The sequence below is a fragment of the Alexandromys fortis genome, unplaced genomic scaffold (genome assembly GCF_014885135.2).
Source record: "Alexandromys fortis isolate MF-2015 unplaced genomic scaffold, M_Fortis_MF-2015_v1.1 scaffold_197, whole genome shotgun sequence".
Classification (NCBI taxonomy): Eukaryota; Metazoa; Chordata; class Mammalia; order Rodentia; family Cricetidae; genus Alexandromys; species Alexandromys fortis.
Window position 1 is genome coordinate 2764652 of NW_026068072.1, and position 21017 is coordinate 2785668.

The 21017-nt window shown below is 50.1% G+C and overlaps 1 protein-coding gene across 3 annotated transcripts in view; it reads right to left on the reverse strand.

Moving 5' to 3' along the window:
- Positions 1–2848: 2848 nt before the first annotated feature.
- Positions 2849–21017, reverse strand: part of Tpst2 (tyrosylprotein sulfotransferase 2) — a 35095-nt gene continuing 16926 nt past the window's right edge. Inside the window, exons 1-6 of one of the 3 annotated variants that reach the window (XM_050121114.1) lie at positions 18127–18207; positions 10513–11424; positions 9326–9524; positions 6300–6350; positions 4851–4899; positions 2849–3308 (exon numbers count right to left, since the gene is read on the reverse strand). In XM_050121114.1, coding sequence (XP_049977071.1) covers positions 4858–4899; positions 6300–6350; positions 9326–9524; positions 10513–11393 — 1173 coding nt within the window. In that variant the 5' untranslated portion in view covers positions 11394–11424; positions 18127–18207 and the 3' untranslated portion in view covers positions 2849–3308; positions 4851–4857. Of the gene's footprint in view, positions 3309–4850; positions 4900–6299; positions 6351–9325; positions 9525–10512; positions 11425–18126; positions 18208–21017 lie in introns of those variants that run through there. The other 2 variants (XM_050121113.1, XM_050121112.1) reach the window with 2 other exon arrangements.

Consider the following 21017-nt stretch of genomic DNA (forward strand, 5'->3'; position numbering starts at 1 on the left):
ACCTTGGGGTGCTTACACACATCATTAGAAATGGGCTAGTCCAGGTGCGAGAATTAGCCTGTAAGGGCTAGAGTTCATGGGCCAAGCAGTTCTTAAATGAACACAGTTTGTGTGTTGTTATTTCGGGCATGAGCTAGCCAAGCGGCTGGGGTGTTGGGGACGCAGCCCCGCTGCTTCCTATTTCAACATTGATGAACACACAGAAAACCTCAGGAGTGACAGTCACAGGTGCTTCCTGCCATGTCTTACCACCTCAGTTCAATCCCTGAAACCACATGAGGTAGGAGAGCATGGACCCCCCACAGGTTGTCTTCTGACCTCTACTGTGGCATGTGCACCAACATACCCATGAAAAGTAAGGAAAAGGAAGGATCTCAGAGGCCTGGTCACCCTCTCACCAGTCTGAAGAAAAGGGGCAGATGCTGTCACACAGGGGCACTGCTCATGCCACAGTTGGTTGTTTTTAGTGACCACATGAAGTTTTAAGGAGACCCATTGTACAGATGAAGTGGCACCATCTGTGCCGAGTCAGAAAGTAACTTCATCATCAACCTGACTGGTGCAGAGGTACCTTTGAGACTGGATGAGCAGAGCTCTCAGAATGGCTGAGAGGGAGTTTCCAGAAACAGCGAGCTAAAGGGAAAAGACTGGCCCTACATGTGTGCAGCACCATCCTGTAAGCTTGGGGCTCAGATTCAAGGGGAAGAGAAAGGGAAGGCCAGCTGAGCCCTGGCATGCCCCTCTCTCTGCTTCACTGCCCACTGTAACCTGAATGTCTGTCACATGCGTCCTGTTGTGATAGAAACTAAGGGCAACATAGACCCTCCCTAGCTAATGTCAGGTCTCACAGCAACACAAAAGTCAGCCTGCTTCCAAAATCTATACCCCATGGCCTCCCTAAGCCTCACAGCTTATCCCAAGAAGCCAGGCAAGGTGTGGGCAAACAGCCCTTGTGAAGCTGCTCTTGGCCTGCTAGTTAGTCTAGGGATCACATTGCACAGTAAACTCAGCAGGCCAGAGCTAAAAATTGGGCCTTTGGCACCTCCAGAGTGATGTGGGATTCCTCTCTGTATGCTGTGAATACCATTGGTTAATAAAGAAAACTGTCTTGAGCTAGTGAAAGGGTAGAACAGAGCTAGGCATGGGAAAACTAAACCGAATGCTGGGAGAAAGGAGGCAGAGTCAGGAAGAAGCTATGTAGCCCCACCAGTGACAGATGCTGGAAACTTTACCCAGTAAGCCACAGCCATCGGCAATACACAGATTACTAGAAATAGGTTAAATTAAGATATAAGTATTAGCCAATAAGAAGCAGTGCTAATGGGCCAAGCAGTGTTTTAAATAGTAGTTTCTGTGTGATTATTTCGGGTCTGAGCTGCTGGGCGGCCGGGAAACAAACAAGCAGCCCCTCCTTACAACAAATTGGCACCAATAAGGTTGACTAAATAAATCCACATAAAACCTGAGAAAACATAAAAAGGAATCCTAGACACAAAAGAACAGAGTTAAGCGTGGTTTGGTAGTAGCGTTTTCTTGGGTGGGCTCTGTTTGCTAGAAGCTTCTTTAAGAGAGGTTTTCCTGATTATGTGGTTTTGAAATGCTGACTTTCTGGGCTGTGCTGCCAGTGCAAACTCTCTCTTTCTTGAGAGGTCTGGCTATGGAGCATTTAAATGGGTTTTGTGAGCAACATGCTACAACTCGCTTAATAGCATTATAAACTGCCTGTGTGCCTAAAAATGGGGCAATGTATGGCTCTCAGAGGCAGCAAACAGCTCCGCCATGCTGGACTGGGCGGGGCAAGCAGGCATGGCCATATTTGATCTAGCAATGCTGCAGCTTAAGCTTTTAAGATGTGCTCCTGGACAGTAAAGAACTATAGATACACAACAGGACAGATTCAGACATAAAAGACCTTTAAATGGGTCACAGTATTGAATAAATGTGCATAGGCTTGGGAGAGGAAAAAGAATATAGACAGTTATAAAAAGAAGTAATTGGTATTTTTAAAAAAGCTAGTCTTTAAAGAGACAGTACAGACAGTCACAGATTACAGGAGTAAAAAAATAATAAGCCACATAAAAATGGAATATACATAGAGTCTGGACTATGTATATTATTGTGTTTTCTTTGAATTTTTTGACTGTGAAAGAGTTAAGTAACCAACATATATACTTTAAAGATATCCTGACTTCAGAATTTGAGTCTAAGTATATGATGCTTTGAAAAAAAGGTTCTTTTTTTTGTTTCCACAGAGGATGAGAACCTGTGGATTGCTTCCAGACAAATATGGTTTGATGGACCAAGACCACCTGAAAAGTCACCTTGAACAACCCTCAAAAAACTACTTCGCCCAACAAAGCAGGAAACAGCTTGGAAATATATAGTTTCTGTGTGATTATTTTGGGTCTGAGCTGCTGGATGGCGGGGAAACAAACAATCAGCCCCTCCTTACAACACCAGAGAGATTGCCTCCAAGGCACTGACACATGCTCCCTGAGAGAAGTGGTCTGCAGTAAAATCTGGGTATGGAGGGAGGCTTGGGGCATACCCTTCAGGGGACTGGTGGATAAGATCCATGTTTGCTTGTTTCACCTCCAACAACAGCCTGGGTCTAAGAGCTGAGCTGAATGCTCTATCTATTGCCATATAGTCTCCTGCGAGAATTACTCAAGTGACCACAAACTTTACTAGGAGAAACCCCCCACACTGATCTTTCTGGACCACGCTTTTCCTTTCTTCTTCCTGTGGGATAGTGGGAGCTCAGCAGTGCCCTTAGCAGCATGGTTATGTCTTCCAGTGTCACCTGTCACCCCTTGTGAGGGCAGAAAAGAACCCTATTCACTCTGTGTGAAGTAAGGCACAGACAGCAGCCTGTTTACTTTATTCAAATAAATTCTTCTCTCTGTGAAACTGAACAGGACTAAAGGATGGAGGAAAGCCCATATATTAAACTCTTAAATAGATCCTCTGAGTTCAGAGTCCGAGTCAAGGAGAGGAACGGGTCATGGGTCACGGGTCTTGTCCCAGAAAATGAGGCCACCAAAGGAACCGCTCATCAGGGAAGATAGCAAATTCAATTCTTTAAAAAAAGTTCTCAAGGAGAAAAAAATAGAAAATTCCTAAGTTTCTGAAGCTGAAGTAGTCTCCTCCTCAATGTCTACCCTGCAGCATCCAAAGGCAGAGGTTCCACGTTTGTTTCCACTGAGATGAATGCGCGGACTCCACAGACCATGGCATGACTGAGGGGAAGCAATGTGCTCGGGTTAGTCCAACTTTTGTGTGCACACAACATCTGAGCCCTGCAGAGACTGAGAAAGGGGAGGTGGCATCAGCACGGGGCAATGTTATTTATTTTGTTTTCTACCCCACCCCTCCATTTTTGAGACAGGATCTCACTACACACACTGGCTGTACTGGAACTTGATATATATAGGCCAGGCTAGCATAGAACTCAGAGATCCAGCCACCTCTGCTCCCTGAGTGAAGGTATTAAAGGTGTGTGCTACTTATTTATTGTTAGTATGTCTGCACACATGGGGTGCAGGTGCCCACAGAGGCCAAAGGAGGCTACTTGTCTCTGTCCATTCTTAGGAGTGCACAGGTTTTATAGATATACATTCCAGATGGCTGGGGAGAATCTATATGTAAAACTGGCTCTTGAGTTCTCACCTACACATTAACCTGGTCTCTGATCCTCTTCTCTGAATTACAAAGAATAAACGAGGCCAGGCCTGGTGGCATTGATCTGTCTTCCCAGCTACTCGGGATACTGAGGCAGGAGGTCACATGCTGAAGGTCTATCGAGGCTACAGTGAATCCAAGACCACCCTGAACAGCTTAATGAGATCCTATCTCAAAAAGTAAAAGAGACAGGTCCATGATAGAGCACCTGCCTGCACGTGCCACAACTGCAGAGGTTCATTCAATACATGAAGCTCTGGCTTCAACAGTGCACCCCACCCACCACCAAAAAAATTATCTGTTAAATACAATGAGTTTCAGAGGAAAGACAGGTATCAGTCCCTATTTCAAGTCAATTCATACTGGGTTGGCTGGCAGGCCCTGTATGTGGCATCTCATTTAAACGGTCAGTTAGGATTGAGCCGGCTTTGGAAATGGGCTGGTCTAGGATTCTAACAGATCTGCAGAAGATGAGGGCAGCAGAGGCAGACGGCGGGCACTCTTCTCTTCCAGGTTCTCTTTGTAATGAATCCTTCCACACAGTTGCTGTGGGAATCCTGACTGCCAGAGATCGGACGGTCCCCAACTTAAAATATCCGGGAAAGAGTCAAGGCTGCAAATGGCACCGGAGGAAGTCAGCCGCTGGTGTGTGATACAGACGGCCATGGGCCATGGGGTTTTCTGTACAGCGGGGAGCTGTGTGTCCCTTGTGTGCTATGCACAAAGCATCAACTGGCCAACACCTTAGGGCACTCTTGGAAGAGCCCCACAATGACTAGAGAACACTGGTCGCTGTGAGCCAAGGCTGAGGCTGTTACAGAGGCGGTTTGACAGATGCCACCTTCCTCTTTCTCTCTCTCTCCCCACCAGAAACCCCCCTCCCCCACATACACAGGACACATGAGGAGTTTCACTGTGCTCAGGAGAGGATCTCCCAGGTGACAGGGGCATTGTGTGTTGTACCCATGGGCTTAGGATCGTTGCCTCCACGATCCTTCCTGCGCCTCACAGACTAAGCCTCCAGTCTATAAATAGCTCCCTAGCCAGTCACCATGGAAACGAGATGGGGCGGGATCTGTCCACCTTAGTGGACACATCTGAGAAAAGGCTGAAAGGATGGGCACTTTAGCCAGGGCTGGGAGCCTCAGTGAGGCAGCAGGAGAGCTCACCTGGACATCACGAACTTCCCAGGTGTGGTAAGGTGCTGTTCTGGTTCACCTGGAGGGACACAGGCAGATGAACGGGTCAAGGTCAAGTGGTGGATGAGGGGGGTTCTTTTTCCTTCTAGAGACCCAGTCCGAGCCCACTGACTGAAGACTCTGGAGCCATCAGGAACCCCCTCCCCAGGAAACCTTCCTCTTTCTCTCCCCACCAGGAACCCCCCCACCCCCCAGGACACATAAGGGGTCCACTGTGCTTAGGACAGGATCTCCCAGGTGATAGGAGCATCATGTGTTGTATCCATCTGCTCCACCCTCCCAGGCTTCAACCCCATTGCTGGTCCAGCCCTTAAAGCTGTGATCTACGAGAACAAGTTCCTTCTCCCCACACAGGACATTTCGTAAGATGCTGCGAAATCAAGAACCCATGGAAGGGAATAGTTGAGCCAACTTGGGTAGGCATATCAGTATACATAATATGGTCATCAAAAAGGGTCACGACCTCACCCAGCAGACATGGAGATCCTGTGACAGCAGGTGTGCCATGGAAGCACAATCAGCACAAAATGTACACACAGGCTACAAAGGTAAGAGCAGAACACCCTGTCCCCAACTCACACACCCAGAGTCTGACCATTAAAACGGTGACCGCTGTAGGGTGGCCCACACTGAGAGACTGTCTCAGAACACAAGGTAGAAAGGCAGGGGATGTGTGCATGTATGTGTGCACACAAAGACAGGCTCGCATGCACATGCACGAATGAAGACAGATTGAGGAAGATGCCCGATACTCACATTTGGCCTCCCTAAGAACATGTAAACATGTATAAACATGCACCACCTCACTTACAAAAGTAAATACATGCACAAGGTCACCCATCTCAGGACCATCTCATCACTTGAAAGGCAGCATTTTAGCCTCCAAGGGAACACAATGGTGTCAGAATACAAGCCCATGCCATCAGAAGGCACAAGCTGTACTGACCCTGACACTGCATGAACTGTCCTCAGGGACAGCACAGGGATGGTGGGCCCAGCTGTTGGAATGCATGGGGAAGTGTGGCTCATGGCCACTTAGTCACATGCCCCATGATCCTGTAACTCGTATCTTCAGATACAGAAGAAAAGTATGTATGGGGATGTGCTTGACAACTGTCACCTTAGGATGGGGTTTAAGTTAGAGAATTAAAGTCCTCACAGAGTCCCCAGTCATCTTCCAGTCAGAGAACAAGGGGCGGAACAGCTGAAAAAAGTACTGCTGAGATTGGCCTCGGCTAGAGGAGTTACTTAAAGACACCGCTCCCCCAACCACTCAGCACTAGTAAGGCTTATGATGAGTGTCACCCATCCACCTGCCCATCCATCTATGCATCCAAAGTGCAGCAGCTATTGACCAACTCTTAGGTGGGGTCCAGCCAGAAAAACAGAAAACAGAACTCCCGCTCTGGGCTTTCTAACCTGAAAATATCCTTTCAGATTGGCTGGCGTTTTATAGTCTCCTTTCAACACCTAGGAAAGAAGATAAATGTCATTGTGGGAGAAATGGACAGAGTAAAATCCAGGCCATCACTGACATGTCTATTCAAATGCCCATCCATCTACCCATCCTCTGTTCCCCCAGTTCTCCACCCACCCACCTATCACTTTCACACTTCTCCCCCACACCCCTCTCATCTATGTACCCCAGCAATCCACCATTTACACACTTCTCCCCCACGCCCCTCTCATCTATGTACCCCAGCAATCCACCATTTACACACTTCTCCCCCACGCCCCTCTCATCTATGTACCCCAGCAATCCACCATTTATACACTTCTCCCCCACGCCCCTCTCATCTATGTACCCCAGCAATCCACCATTTACACAATCACTCCATTTATCCATCACAGATCCAGTCTGTCCATCATCCATCCATCCATCTTCCCTCAGCAACATTTACTGAGCGCCTCTTGGAGTTCTTGTTCCCCTGCACTATATTCCTGACAGAGTACAGATGATATACAGATAACAGGACACACAAACTGTCACAGGCATGTGAAGCCATGAGACATGCCAGGAAGGTGGTGAAGCAAAGGCGTGGTTAGGAGTGACCAGAAGTTTCTGCAACCATGTAAGCATGAAGGTGAGGTTCAGATAGGTGAAACCAGCCAGGTTAAATAGGGAAGAAAAAGTCCTCCTGCAGAGGGTAAGACCAAGGACTTGAGGGTGTGACCCTCACAGTGTCACCTGCTGCTGTCAACAGGAGTCAAATGGGACCCCGCTGTGCAACTTTACCCATCAACGCAGATATCTTTTATTCAACCTGGTATGTAAAGCCCTTGAGCAAATCAACATGAACGCTATATAAAAATGACTAATGAGAAACCTGGTATGTTTTCTTGGGCCAAAGTCTTCCAAGCCACTGTACACTTCCACACACGGTCTCAGTGTGGCCTAGCGCCTGTCTCATGTCTCAGCACTGAGGTCCCGAGGCCCAGGGCCCAGGACAGGGAGACTGCCCACAGCACTCATGCACCCATGCCTGCCCATCAGCTCCCACGTGGCTTTTCCTCAGGGGTATCCTTTTGTAGCACAGGCTAAACACCATGGAGATCAAACCAGGGCCCGTCCCTTGCAAGACCAGAAATCCAAGGATGGACCTGGAATGTCTCTGATTCTCTGGGAGAAAATTAGGCACTGTTTTATTAAAAAAAAAAAAAAAGTTTGAAGAACTGATCCAGCATCAACACTCACTAGAATTGCTGTTTCATATGCTAGAGTCTGGCCTTTCCTTGGGAGCTTTGGATCCACGGCTGTACTTCCCTGCGGCACACACACACCACAGTAAAATAAAAGGGAAAGAATGGAACCCCAGTGTGCCTTCCGGTCGCTGCTGTGGCCCTTCTGGACGCCCAGAGCTGGACTTCTGTCACCGTGAGGGCTGTTTTTAAATCTAGACTACCATCGTCACTTAGGATGGGAACCCAGAGCTGCATGTTTGCTTGGAGAGGCTCCACCACTGTGCCATGCCGTCTCTTTCTATTTTAATTAACTAATTAATTTTGCTTTTTCCAGACAGGGTTTCTTTGTGTACAGTTCTGGCTGTCCTGGAACTCACTTTGTAGACCAGGCTGGCCTCGAACTCACAGAGATCCACCTGTCTCTGCCTCCCAAATGCTGGGATTAAAGGTGTGCCACCACTGCCAGGTGCCTCTTTTTATTTTTAATTGACACAAACTAACTGCCCACATTCACACTCTGCAGCGCTGTCGTTAGCTGTCCAATAAGGTCAGACGGAGCCTCTGTAAGGAATATAAAACATGGAAATGGAGTCTGAAGAATAACTTGTTTGTGAATAAGAATTAATTAATAATATTTATAATAAAAGCAGACGCCAACACAGCCTCACTGAGAATGCCCGGGCTGCTGCTGTGCAGGGGTGCTTGCCGGGTCTGTGTCTCTATAAGGGCTGAAACATTACGGCTGGGGTGTGGCTCAGTGGTAGGGCACTTGCCGGGCATTTGAGTCCTGGGATCATCCCCAGCACTGCTCACACAGAAGATGAAACATGAATGGGAATCAAAGAGGCAACAAAGATTTCTTTGGGCTAACTGGGAATTGTAATGCATGCCTGGAGTTGTAGCTATTTGGGAGGCTAAGGCAGGAGGATTGTTTGAACCCAGGAACTGGACAACATAGCAAGACCATGTCTCAAAAATCCATGGAAATGTGGTTGTGATGTGGCACTTCTTTGTAATTCCATCAGCTCAGGAGACAGGCATGGTAAGACCATAGGTCCAAGGCTGCCTGCACTACACAGGAAGACACGCTCCATCAATGAACATGGTTGTTCTCAGGAGCGTGGGAGTGATGCTGTGAGAAACACATGCGGGCGTACACTGCCATGCAGTACAGCCTGGACGTGCAATATAGTCTCTGCACACCTCGAATACATAACTGTGCCCTGAGCCTCCACATGACTGGAAGCCAGTGGGTGGCACATTGTGTTTGGATGTCCCAGCAGCTAAGCAACCAACAGCAATGTGCCAACTTCATTATCCTCCCATCGTACATCAGAACTGTAACCACAGGGCACCTGTGTGAACGCTTAGCTATGCACCCAAAGCGTTCAAGAAGATGGATGACGCCAAGTAGACTTGACCATGAGCTACTGAGCTGCTCTTATAAAATGACTGTCAAAGTCATTTCCTTTAAGTATCTTTGGCATGGCAAACAGTAATTTCAATAGCTTCTAGCTCTGGTGTGTGGGATTTCAATGTTAGGGTCCATTCTTTCTTTATAGGTGTTTTCTCTTAAGACTTGAAGGGCTCTGCACACACGGAAAGAGACCAGGGAGACAGGAAGGAAAGGTAAGTAAGTCCTGAGATAAACAGACCTGCTGGGCGAGGTGACAGGGAGAGGAGGACACCTGGTGACCCGGAGACTGGAGTACACATCCTGCTAAAGCCTACGCTCACACTCCTGTGTGTGCACATGAACTCACCCGGTGTGTGTTGTTGATGACAATCGGGTCAGGGTTCCCATAGTTGGGCGGGTTTGCATATGGGTCATAGCCAAGCCGAGCCAGCATGGGGGCAATCTGGGCCATATCCCTCACCACGTCTCCAGGGATGTGGCCAGTCCACTTGGAGAGTGCTTCCAAGTTCACGGGTTTGATGACCTGGTCCGTGGACCGCTCAATCCTGGGGAGAGAGGACAGTCTCGTCAGGTTAGGGGACACTCCCTGCTCTGTGGTTATGGGGCAGCAGGAAGGCTGGGCAGTCCTGGCCCCTGGACAGCTGTGCCAGTGCAGCCAGGGCGCTGTGCCTCATGGAAGCCACTCACACCAGGAAGCACAGCCGTGTGCTAGCGATGCAGACGCAGCTTCCTTCACTGTATGTGCACATGTGCATGTCTATTCATTTGTGTAGGACACGTGGGAGCCAGATGTTGATGTCCTCGATCACTTCTCCCCTAACCTCGATGTGCTGGCTGGGCTGGCAGTCAACCTCCAGGACCTGCCTTCTGTCCCTGCTCACTCCTGAGTCCCTGGCAACCATGTGTGGCTTGTATGTGGGTGCTGGGGAAGCTGAGCTCAGCCACCATGCTTTCACAGCAAGCGTTTTATACCTACTGGCCCTCTCTTTCATTATTTTCCCATTTACTTACTCATTTTTATTATGTGTGCATGTACATGATACGTACATGTATGCGTGGAGGTCAGAGGACAGCCTTGTGGAGTCTCTTCCCTTTCTACCTTTAAGTAGGTTCTGGGAGTCAAACTCAGTTTCTGGGCTTGCACAGCAAGTCCCTTTACTTACTGAGCCATCTTGCTGGGCCAGCCCACGTTTCCTTATAAATAACTGGTGATATATAAGACTGGCATGAGCAATGTGTTCCTGAAGAAGACATCAATACTGATGTGCAGGCTAGAAGTCCCTGGGGACACCCAGGTGTCTGGGCCTTTGGTCTCGAGCGCCTGCTTTCCTCGTGTTGTCTGTGCTTTTCCATACCACAAGGCTTCTGGTGCAAAACTGCCTTCAGTCACCCAATTCCCACACCTTTCCCCATTACACAGAAAGATGCTGAAGCTCAGAGAGGCACAGACACTTGCCTAAAATAGCACAGCTCAAGAAGGGCAGACTCGATCTGCCGCTTGGAGCCTGGGAGGAGCTGTGGGGCCCCACTCACTTGGACAAGGAGACGCCCCCAGGCTTGCCAATGAGGTCCTCATGGTGCAGGACTGTGTCACTCCAGGTGATGCCCAGGAAGTCTAGGATGCGCTTGAGTGAGCGCCGGGGGTGCAGCACCAACTGCTCATAGTACACAGGCAGGCACTTGTCTCTGCCCACCTCCATGCACTGTGCGTACATCACCTCGATGGCCTTGTTCCACTTTGTAAGACAGTCTCGGTAGCTGCTGAGGTCAAAGCCTGCGATGGTGACCTTGCGAGTGATCATGGAGTGCACAGAGGCCCGGCCATCGCGCACCATTAGCAGAAATTTGGAGTTGGGGAACAGGCGTGCCAAGTAGACAGAGGACTTGAGCGTGAAGGGGTCCTTGTTACACAGCACACGGGCTGGCTCACCATGCTTGGCAATCACCTCCAGAATGAAGGCCTGCATGGCGGCATCCAGCACCTCGTCTGTCACACCTGCTTCGTCCAGTCGCAGCTTCTCCCGGCCAGACTTTGACCAGGCCTGCCGCATGGCCAGCACACGAGGGATGATGCGCGTCTCTTCCCCACAGCGCACCTCAGGGTGCGCGTCCAGCATGGCACGCATGAGGGTGGTGCCGCTGCGAGGTACGCCACCCACAAAGATGAGTGGCATGGCCTTGCCATAGCGGTACTCCACCTGGTTGGCACCAAGCATCACTAGTTCCTCCTGCTCTGGCCGCATCCTTCTTGAGCTCCGCATGCCCTTGAGCACTGCCCGGCACTCTAACACTTGCTGCCCAAGCTGCAGGGCCAGCACCAGGGCCAGTGCACAGCCAGCAGCCAGCAACACTTTACGCACCGACAGGCGCATGCCCAGCCAAGGGCGCAGGCCCAGGCAGGGGGCCCGCCTCATCGACGGGTCAGCAGGCCCACCTGGTGTGCATCTGTGGAAAGAAGGAGAGTGTCAGCAGGCCCACCAGGACACAAGGTAGATGCTGGGGTGACATGCGCAGTGACAAGCAGTTGACAGCACCTCCCGTCCCGGACTATCGCAGCCCGGAGAGCCTCAGGTGATGGCCTGACTCAGTTCTCCACCACCACGGCTCCAGTGCCCTGGTCAGTTGGCTGGAGTTTCCATCATATTTCAGCTGGCTGACTGACAACGACAATGGTAGTGCTGGTTATTATCAAAAGGCTGGAAACACCAGCACAAGCCTGTATGTCAGCTACGTGGGGGGCTGATATAGGAGGATTCCAAGTTCAAGCCTGCCTGTATCAAACAGAAAGTAGGGTTGGTGCAGGGAACTATGGAGCTGGCCTGGCCTCGCTGCCTTGAGAAGCAGGCGTCCTAGGGTTTCTCGGAAGAACCCATGGCTCCTGGGGCACAGCGTGCTTTTCAGTTGCTGAGACTGAGGTGATTCCCCAGGCAGTGGAGTGTTCAGGCTGCCTTGTGTTTCTCTGTATGTTCCCTTAGAAGTCAAGGAAGCAGAGAAGCTTCACAGGACAATTGGTCTTAGACATCAATTTGTGTACCCTGTGTCGTTTACATCACTGTATCCTGGCACTTGCCACTGTATTCTGTGTAATTCTGTGACAGAAGTGTAAGAAGTCTGATTGTTCTCAATAAAATTGTCACAGGCTCAGTCTTGCTGTGGCCCCTCCAACTCAAGCCTGGTTTAATATCTTGCCGGCCATGTCAGGTAACCTTGGTAACTGGGTGTCCACAGTTGGGGATGGAGGGTCTGCCTGGCATGCACAGAACCCTGGGTTTGACCCCCCCCCCCACCCAGGACCATATAAACCAGGTACGGCGGCTAATGCTTGTGACACCTGACATGTGGGAGGTGAAAAAAAAGATCAGGTTGAAGCCAGCCTGAGACACAGGAGATCCTGTCTTGAAAAAAAAAAACAAAAAACTAACCCACAGGTCTGCTTGATCCTGCAGCGTGCACAGGGGAATTGTGTCCCCAGTTCCCTTAACAGGCTTGGCTCATCGTTGCTCAGTTAATAATGATGGAATGAGTGTCTGAATGACCAAGGCCTCATACAGAGGAGGAAATGAAAGCTAGAGAGATGCCCACAGTTACCCAACGAGGAAGCAGCTCAGCCAGGGTCCTGACTACATGTCAGGAAACAGTCTCCTTCAACACTGTCCTTCCCTTTATCTGTATTTGGGACATGCTCACCAAATTGGCACTAAAGTCTATGCACTAAGCCCAGGACTGGGAAGACGGGAGACAGGCAGTCTCCACTGCACAGGCCCTGGTGAAGAAGTGGGATATGCATGCTTACAGGGGATATGCATGCTGTGATAATAAGTTAGTTGTTGCTCCAGGGACCCAGAGTAAAGGTAAAGGAAGTGGCTAAGAGCCGCTGGGAAGGGAACGCTTGGAGCAGGAATGGTAATGCATCTCCCCTCTCCAGACCTTATTGACCAGAGAATAAGAATCCAGCAATGCTTTTATCAGACAGAGGCTTCCTATGGAAAGCAGAGCCAGCTCCTCTCAGCCCCTGCCCAGTCCACTTCGCCCATTCTCTGCCTTGCCCTCAGTGTCTCTGAGCCTGTGTTCCTTGCCTGCCCCTTGAGCCTCTTGCTGAATCAGTTGGGTGGTTCCAGATTTATCCAGTTCTATCACTTTCAACTCAGTTAGCACTGTGGGTTCACACTGGGAGGTGATAGGTCCTCAGAAAGGCAGCCTAGTATCAAGTTGAGGTCTGAGCAGCAGGGAGAACTGGCAGGCAGCAGGCAGGAAAGGGTGTTCCTGGAAGCAGGACTAGCCACTGAGAAGGCACAGGGAGAGAACCCCACGTGACGAGGCCGCAAGTGGTTCAGCACACACAGGAGGGTCTGGGGAGGTGAGCAGAAATGTGACACTGGATTTTAAACACGAGGCTTGACAAAAATCATCAAAGGACCGGGCTCAGGGTGGGCCAGCCCACCCACAGGGGCACAGCAAGTGAAAATGGACTCAGCTGAGGAAACAGCCTCAAGCTTCAGGTTCTCATGTCTGCCACAGTCAAACTGGGGACTGCCCATTGCAAGGCTGAGAAGTGCCTGCTAAGACAGATCAACCTTGCCCAGGGCCAGCAACCTGAGCATCAGAATCACAGCAGAATCTAGTGAGGGTCTCTCACTAGAAAAACAGCTCACTCACTCTTGCCAATGCCAGAGATGCTCCCTGCTTCAATTCTGGATCCACGATGAGAAAACTGATCCCGAGGCACTTTTAGGGGACAGAGCAGGCTGGCTAGGACACAAAGTCTACCTGGTGGACCTGAGATCCAAACTCTGCCTCTTCCAATGACTATCGTGCCGAGGAAGTCACCAACCACACCTTAGCTGGAGTTAGAACCACTGCCCTTTAGGGGTGAAAAGATAGAGTGTGTGTGTGTCGGGGGATGCTTTAACTGTGGGTTGCTTGCAGAATGGGGCAGTTCAGTATTCATGTGTGTGCACATGCATGTGTGCATCTGTGATTGGTGACTGACATAGCAACCCTGGAGGAAAAAGGAACATAGGACAGCAAAAGGTTATTGTGCGGCCAGTCCGTGTTCTCAGAATCCACCCTGCTTGCATTTTGCTTTTTTAATTCTAGCATGCTCAGAGATGCACAGCAAGAACTACAGGCCTGACCCAGGACAAGACAATGCTTGTACAGAAGAAAACAACTGTTCTTAGGCAGGTGAGATGAGTCAGAGGGCAGCTCTGAGGAGTCACTGCTGTCCTAGCAGTGACAGCAGCAGGCAGGAGGAGTTCTACAGAACTGGGTTCAAATCCCACCCTTGCAACTTGCTGGCTCACAACATAGACAAGAGACTTTCCTCTCCAGTCAAGGGGAGCAACGGTAATCATTCCCAACAACATGAACATTGGATGGTGCCCGTAGGAGGCACTCAGTACCACTGCCCAGGGTGGCCTATAACCCACAATGCACCTGCACTTTCCTGAGTGCTGGCATTCCCAGTGTGTACCAGGCTTGGCTGTTCCTACATCTTAACTAGCCAACTGGGCAGAAAACTCACCCAGCTGATGCTGGCAGGGAATAAATGAAGCACTTATGTTAAGGGCTTGTCAGGACAGTGGAGTCTCTGGGCGGACTCACCTCCCCTGGGCACCCTCATTTCCAAGCACCAGTCCTTGAGCCTGCTCAGCAGGGCTTTCTGTCCCCACAGTCCTGTAGAGCAGTGGAGATGCTGTATCAGGAGTGGGCTGAGGCACAGGGGCTTTTAGGCTCCCGGAGGCACCAGACCTTTGGGGGGAAACTGCAGACCTTTGCTGCCAGTGGAGAGTCACCTGGTCATCTAGGACAGCAGTGCTCAACCTGTGGTCGCAATCCCTTTGGCAAACCTTCACCTCCAAAAATACTGACATTATGATTTATAAAAGTAGCAAAATTATAGTTATAAATAGCGACAAAAACAATTTTAGAGTTGGGGGTCACTGTAGCATCGGGAAGGCTGAGAACCACCGCTCTAGGGTGTTCACTGGCTCAGCTCACAAGGTACTGCTGACCCAGGGAGCCAGAGTCCCTGTAAGCCTCTTCCACCCTCTCAATCCTGAATGTCAGAAAAGTAAACAACACAACAGCATGCCTGCCAGGGAATGCTGGGAGTGATTCACCAGGCTGTGCACTGCACAGCTCCAAAGGGCACCATGTACCCAGTCAGATAACGTCCAGCCTCCGCTACCCAGCACTCACTCAGTGCCAATGTAAGTGCACACGTGTCTCAGTTCCACGGAGAACAGAGTAGAATTTCTCCAACACGCTAACCCAAGAATTAACTGAATCCGTTTCCTGTCTTTGCCTGTGAGACTTCTTAACTAAGTTCCCAAACACTGTTTCAGTGGAGGCTGTGTCCCCATGGACCTGGCATGTCAGGAGGGCACTCACAGCCCAGGAAGGGGTGTCAGCAGGTAAGTTTCCCCATCTAAGAGGAAGAGCTCCTGCCAATGGGCTGCTCCTGCCAATGGGCTGCTCCTACCAATGGGCTGCAGAGGGCAGTTCACAGACACACGCCCCTCCTTGGTCCTGCCTCAGATGCCTGGGTACGGATGGTACAGAATGTGGCTCTAGAGATGGAAGAGCACCTGACCTTAGAGAACAGAGCCTGTTTCCCTAGTCTGTAAACAGTGGCTGCTGAGAAGCTCCAACCAGACAGAAGGACCTGGAACACCTGCGGGGACTGTCATTTATGTCACAGAGGGAAGAAGCGGCTGCCTGTATTTCAGTCCTCCATCTCCAGAGTTTACTCACTCCCCACCCTTTTCATTATTTTGTTTGCTTGTGTCTTCTCTGTGCTTTGCAAGTCCAGCCCTGCTAATACAATGAGTCCCCGCTGGAGAAGGGGGTCCCACCTTGTCCTACACTACAAGATGCTCAAGCCAGGACTCTAGGGCATGGTGGCTGACTCCCCCGGGAAGAAACCAAGCAATCTAGAGAGGGTACTGGAAGCTTCCAGAAGCAGCTGGAGGCAAGCTGGCTGCCCTCATGAGGCCCTTGAAATGCCAACTGTGGCCAACCCCACAGCTGGCACTAACTAAATCCAAAGAACACAGGTTCACTGAGAGTCACGGACCAACTACTGATGGGCCGCCATCTCCAAGCAGGGCACCCAATGTATTGCACAAGGACTAAGACATTTGAATTTAAATTGAGCCAAATTGAATAAAATGTAAAATTTATTTTGCTCTGCAATGGTCATATGGCAACAGTTCAGAAGCCACTGGAGCCAGTGGGGACTATCATAGTGGATAGCCCTGACCTAGATCAGGGTGACAGACAACAGCCAGCCCTATTGGTCCCAGAAGTGAGGGAGGCTTAGTGCACTCAGCACCACAGGCTCTAAGGGCAAAGGCTCATCTCCACCTGGAGGGAAAACTGCCTGTTTTAGCATGTGTGGACTTCTTGCCGGCTTTTCCTAGACAGTAGTGTAGAACAACTGTTCACACTGCACTTACACTGCACCAGGGGTGTAAATCAGCTTGAGGTGTAGCAGGCAGGAGTGGGCTGGCAAGAGGGCTCAGCAGGTAAGGGCGCTGCTGCACAAGCTTGGTGACTTGAGTTCAGTCCCCAGCCCCAGAGAAATGCGGACAGAACTCACCCCACAGAGTTCTCTGACCTGCAGGCTTACACCAGGGCATTCATCCTCCCTATCACAATACAATGATAAAAGAGAATAATGAGTGAATTGAGGAGGTGCGCGAATACTGGGGCCTTCATGTCGGCTGGAGCACAGGCAATGAGGAGCATGTGTGTGCTTTGTCAAGGGTGGGGGGAAGGAAAAGAAGGGAAAGCACAATACAAGAACAGCAGCCTCAGAAACTGCCAGTACACCACAAACCCTGAAACACAGCCACAAGAGCAGTCATAAACTGCCAGCCTCTATTCTAGAACTTTCTACTCTGTGCTGAGCTGGGCTCTACCACACAACATTGACTCAGAGGACAGTGAGAGGCAGAGTTGGGGTCTACAGCTCTCTTCTTACAGGAGGGTCACTAGTCAACACTAAACCAGGGGCTATCCATGTCCTGCCCGTCAGCCCCGTGCTTGCACAGCGGGCTCTGCCTTCTACAGACCTAGATTTGTGAGGATGCAGGTCAAGTATAACTGTGCTCAGGGCAGAAACGCTAATAAGGCAAACTAACTGCCACCCAAAGCAGCAGCTGAAAAAGACGGAAACACTCGGATGTCCCCTGTAGAGTCCTGGTTGTTGGGGGACATGTTCTCCTAAAACACGCCTCTGGTGCTGTTGCTCACTGTCGTCACAGGCTGCCTGCACTCAGACCCAGCTGTGTGGTGCTGCTCTATCAGCACCTCACCTCTCTGAGCTCCTCTGAGCTGTGGGGATTTTTACACTCAGCTTGAGACAGCAGTGCAAACATGGGAAGGGGCTGTCGGTGAAGCCATGCATTAAGTCCCGTGTGATCACCGCATGTGATAATTTTTTTCTTTTTTATTGTTTTTAATTGAGCTATATATTTTTCTCCCCACCCCTCCCCTCCTCCCCCACCCTTCCTACTCTCAGTTAAAACATGTTTAACACAGCAGAACAGAAAGCAGCTCTTAACAAGGCATGAGAGTCTGCTCTCCCCATGTCTATTCCAGAACAGAGAGTTCCTAGTGGACAAAGGAAAAATATCCAAACAGAAAAAGTAAATGAAAATGTAAACATTATGGTTTCAGATATAGAAAATCCTAAAGGCTCCATCTCCCACTTTCTGGGAACAAAATGATCTCATCTCATCAAGAAACAACATGAAGTCACTTGATTTTTGTATACAGTAGTAGCAAATTACCAGAAAACGAATTTAAGTAAACACCCCATTCCCAATAGTATTGAAAATAGCAACAAAATCTCCACACTGACTTCCACAGCAGTGACAGCAGTCTGCCTCCCCACCAGCGGTACATAACTGTTCCTTCTGTCCACTCTGTGCCCACATTTGTTTTCAATAATGATCGCCATTCTGACTGGGGCGAGGTAGAGTTTCACTATAATTTTTATTTGCATTTTTCTAATGACTTGAGAAGTTGAATTTAATTTTCTAATGTGCTAATTGGCCACTTGTGTTCCATCTTTTGCAAACTTTCTGTTTATTTCATTAGTCATCTGTTGCCTCAGTGGCTTGGTCTCTTGCTGTTTACCTTCTTGACTTCTTTGTACATTCTGGACATTAATCTTCTGTCAAAGGAATAGCTGTCAAGACATTCTCCCACGCTTTAGACTCTTCAAAGAAGCTCTTTTAAAAAAATAAAAATAGGGCAACAATGAAAAAAATGAGCATCTTCCTAAAGCCAAGTGTCTGTCACCCGTGGCCCACTGCCATAAGGTGGGGTTTGTCCCCATTTGCTAAAGGAAGAGGCTGTGGCCCCACAGTGACATGATGATAGAAACCACACAGCAAAGGAAACGGAAAAGTCAGTTTCCAAATTCAGCTTTGTCCTTCAATGTTGCCCCACCCCAAGGTCATGTAGTTCTCAGAAAGGGCCATTAGGGGACGGGAAGGGGAAAGCAAGTGAGGAAGGTCGGAAGGTCTGGGGGGGCACCTGCCCCAGACAGACAGCTACTGTGTGACTGCGCCGCTCAACAGTGGGATTCAGAGACAGAAGACATTCTCAGCCTCACAGGGGGCTCAAGGCCAGCCTGGGCTACACGAGAGTCTGTCTCTAACAAGAGAAAACACAAAAGACACAGCACAGGTGCAGTACAGAAGGAAACGCCCATTTGAGGTGCAAGCACCCACAGCAGAGCGAAGGAACTGACATTTTGGCTTAAACCCATCTGTACTTCTTAACTGGCCTCTCTCCATTTTCAACTGATCAAGAAAAAAGGACATGTGAGCAGGAGCTAACAGTACAGGTGGCTGGCTGCAGAAGCAGCCACCACATTTAAAAAATGGCCAGGGGCCCGTCCACAAACCCAGAAAGGCTGTGTGGCCCTGCCCCCAGGGAACTAGCTCTCAAACTACCAACCACCAGGCAGCGATGCCATCGCATTCCTGGGCCACTCTGCTCCCCCATAAACGGCTGGGGGGCCCTAGGTATCAGAGACCACAAACCCACTCCGGAGGGGAGCCACACAAGAAAGCCAGCAGGGAGAGAATGGGAAAGGCCTTGAGGCCAAGGCTGCTGCTAAGCCTGGGGAAGATGCAGGGTGGCATCGGGGAGGAGGGCATGCAGGGTGGTCCAGAGGAGAGCACTGTGGGGTACACAGGGTGGCACTGAGGAGGAGGGATACGGGGTCACTGCTTCCTTCCTGCACACCTTCTGTCCCTAGCAGTCTCCTTCATAAACAACCACCTACAAAGATTCAGGCCGCTGAGGCATCCAAGGTCACACAAATGGAAGCCATCTGTCTCAAGAGCCTAGGGTCTTGGCCCTGACCTAATCTGTTAAGTTTTACCTAGAATGATGGAGGCAGGACCCCAATGCCACCCCTGCCTCCCCCTTTGAGGCACAAGCAGTGGGGAGCAGTGGGAAGCAGTGAGTCTGATCCTCTCAGGACTTCTCCACTCCAAGGCTGGGAGAATTCTCTGTGAGGAACATGGATGTCTGGAACAAAGCAAGTCAAATATACCACACAGCTTCAGACAAGGCTTGCTTACAGTCCTCACCACGCCACAACATCTTGTACATCAAGATCAGAAAGCTAGTCTGGGGAATCGAGCCAGGCACGGCTCTGCTCCTACACACTTCTCACCCCCAGCTTCTGTGTGTAACCTGGAGAGCTCACAAGTCACTTCAGGGAAGGCCTCTGAAGGTCAGATGGGTTCTGACTCAGCACAGAAGTCATGTAAATGCCACACACAAGACTGTAGGTGGCTGTGTTCCGGTTGGGTACTTCACAAAGCCGTGAGGCAAACAGGCCTGGGGCTTATGGCTTGGTGTGCAGACTCTTAGTGCAACAACAGCACCGTGAAACGTGGGCAAGCAAGCAGGGCAAGATTTCAAGGCCCTAGGACAAGGGCAAAACGTGTCTGGTTCTCAGGAAAGCCAGTGGGAGGACGCAGGTGGCCAGCTTTGGAGAGGAAGAGGAAAATGCATAATTCTAGAACACATATTTGATCTTTCATTAAACTCACAGATACACAAAGAGCATCGCAGTCTCCTGTTCATAGCCTAGCAAGGTCTGGCAAGAGATCCACATGCAGCTGGAGGTTAGTTTGTCTGTTTTACTCTGTTGTCTTTGAGACAGGGACTTGAAAGGCGGCCTGGAGCTCTGGACTTGCTCTTGTATGGATCATTGGTACGTACCACTTTGTCGAGATGGGTCTGTGACTTTTACATACATTTTAGAACCCACAGACTGAGAACTATTACACGCTTTATTAAGGCACATGTGCACCCCAGGTGTGTCTGAAGCTAGAGGCTCTTAAAGCCTTTGTCCCGCTTAACGCACACTGCTGGGGACAGTCTGCCCTGTGCTCTGCTCAGCTCCTAGCTTCGCCTGAGCCTGTGGTGAAGCCTCACCCTGGGCCTTTGTCCAGACAGTATGAGCAGGAAAGGGCCAGGACAACCTTGCAGGAGCCCAGTTTCCTGCACTTGCACCACCTCCTACAGGATCCTGTCTCCACTCTGCAGGAAGCTGGGGGTGGGGGCTGAGCACTGTGAGGAGTCCTGCACACCTGGCCATGATCCATCTCTGCTGATGCAAGTAACGTGGGACACACACACACACACACACACACACACACACACACACTTCCTCTCCCTCTCAGAAGATGCTTCTCAGAACAGCTTCCTTGCGGGCCACCCTTGTGCTAATCTCTGTCCAGTTTCACCCTGCAGCCCAATCTGGTGCCAAATTACAGCAATCCTCCTGCCTCAGTTTCTCAAGTGTTGACGTTACAGTGTAGGACCTACATGGCAGGTCTGAATTCCAGCCAGTCTGGTCTATGTACACAGTGAGTTCTCTCAAGCTCCATGAGGACAGCACTAGACACCCAATTGCAGATGAGGCCCAGGAGGCTATGAGAGGTTGAACCCCTTAGCTAGAGTCAAGATTAAAGCAAGGCCCAACCTGGGCTGGGCTCAGA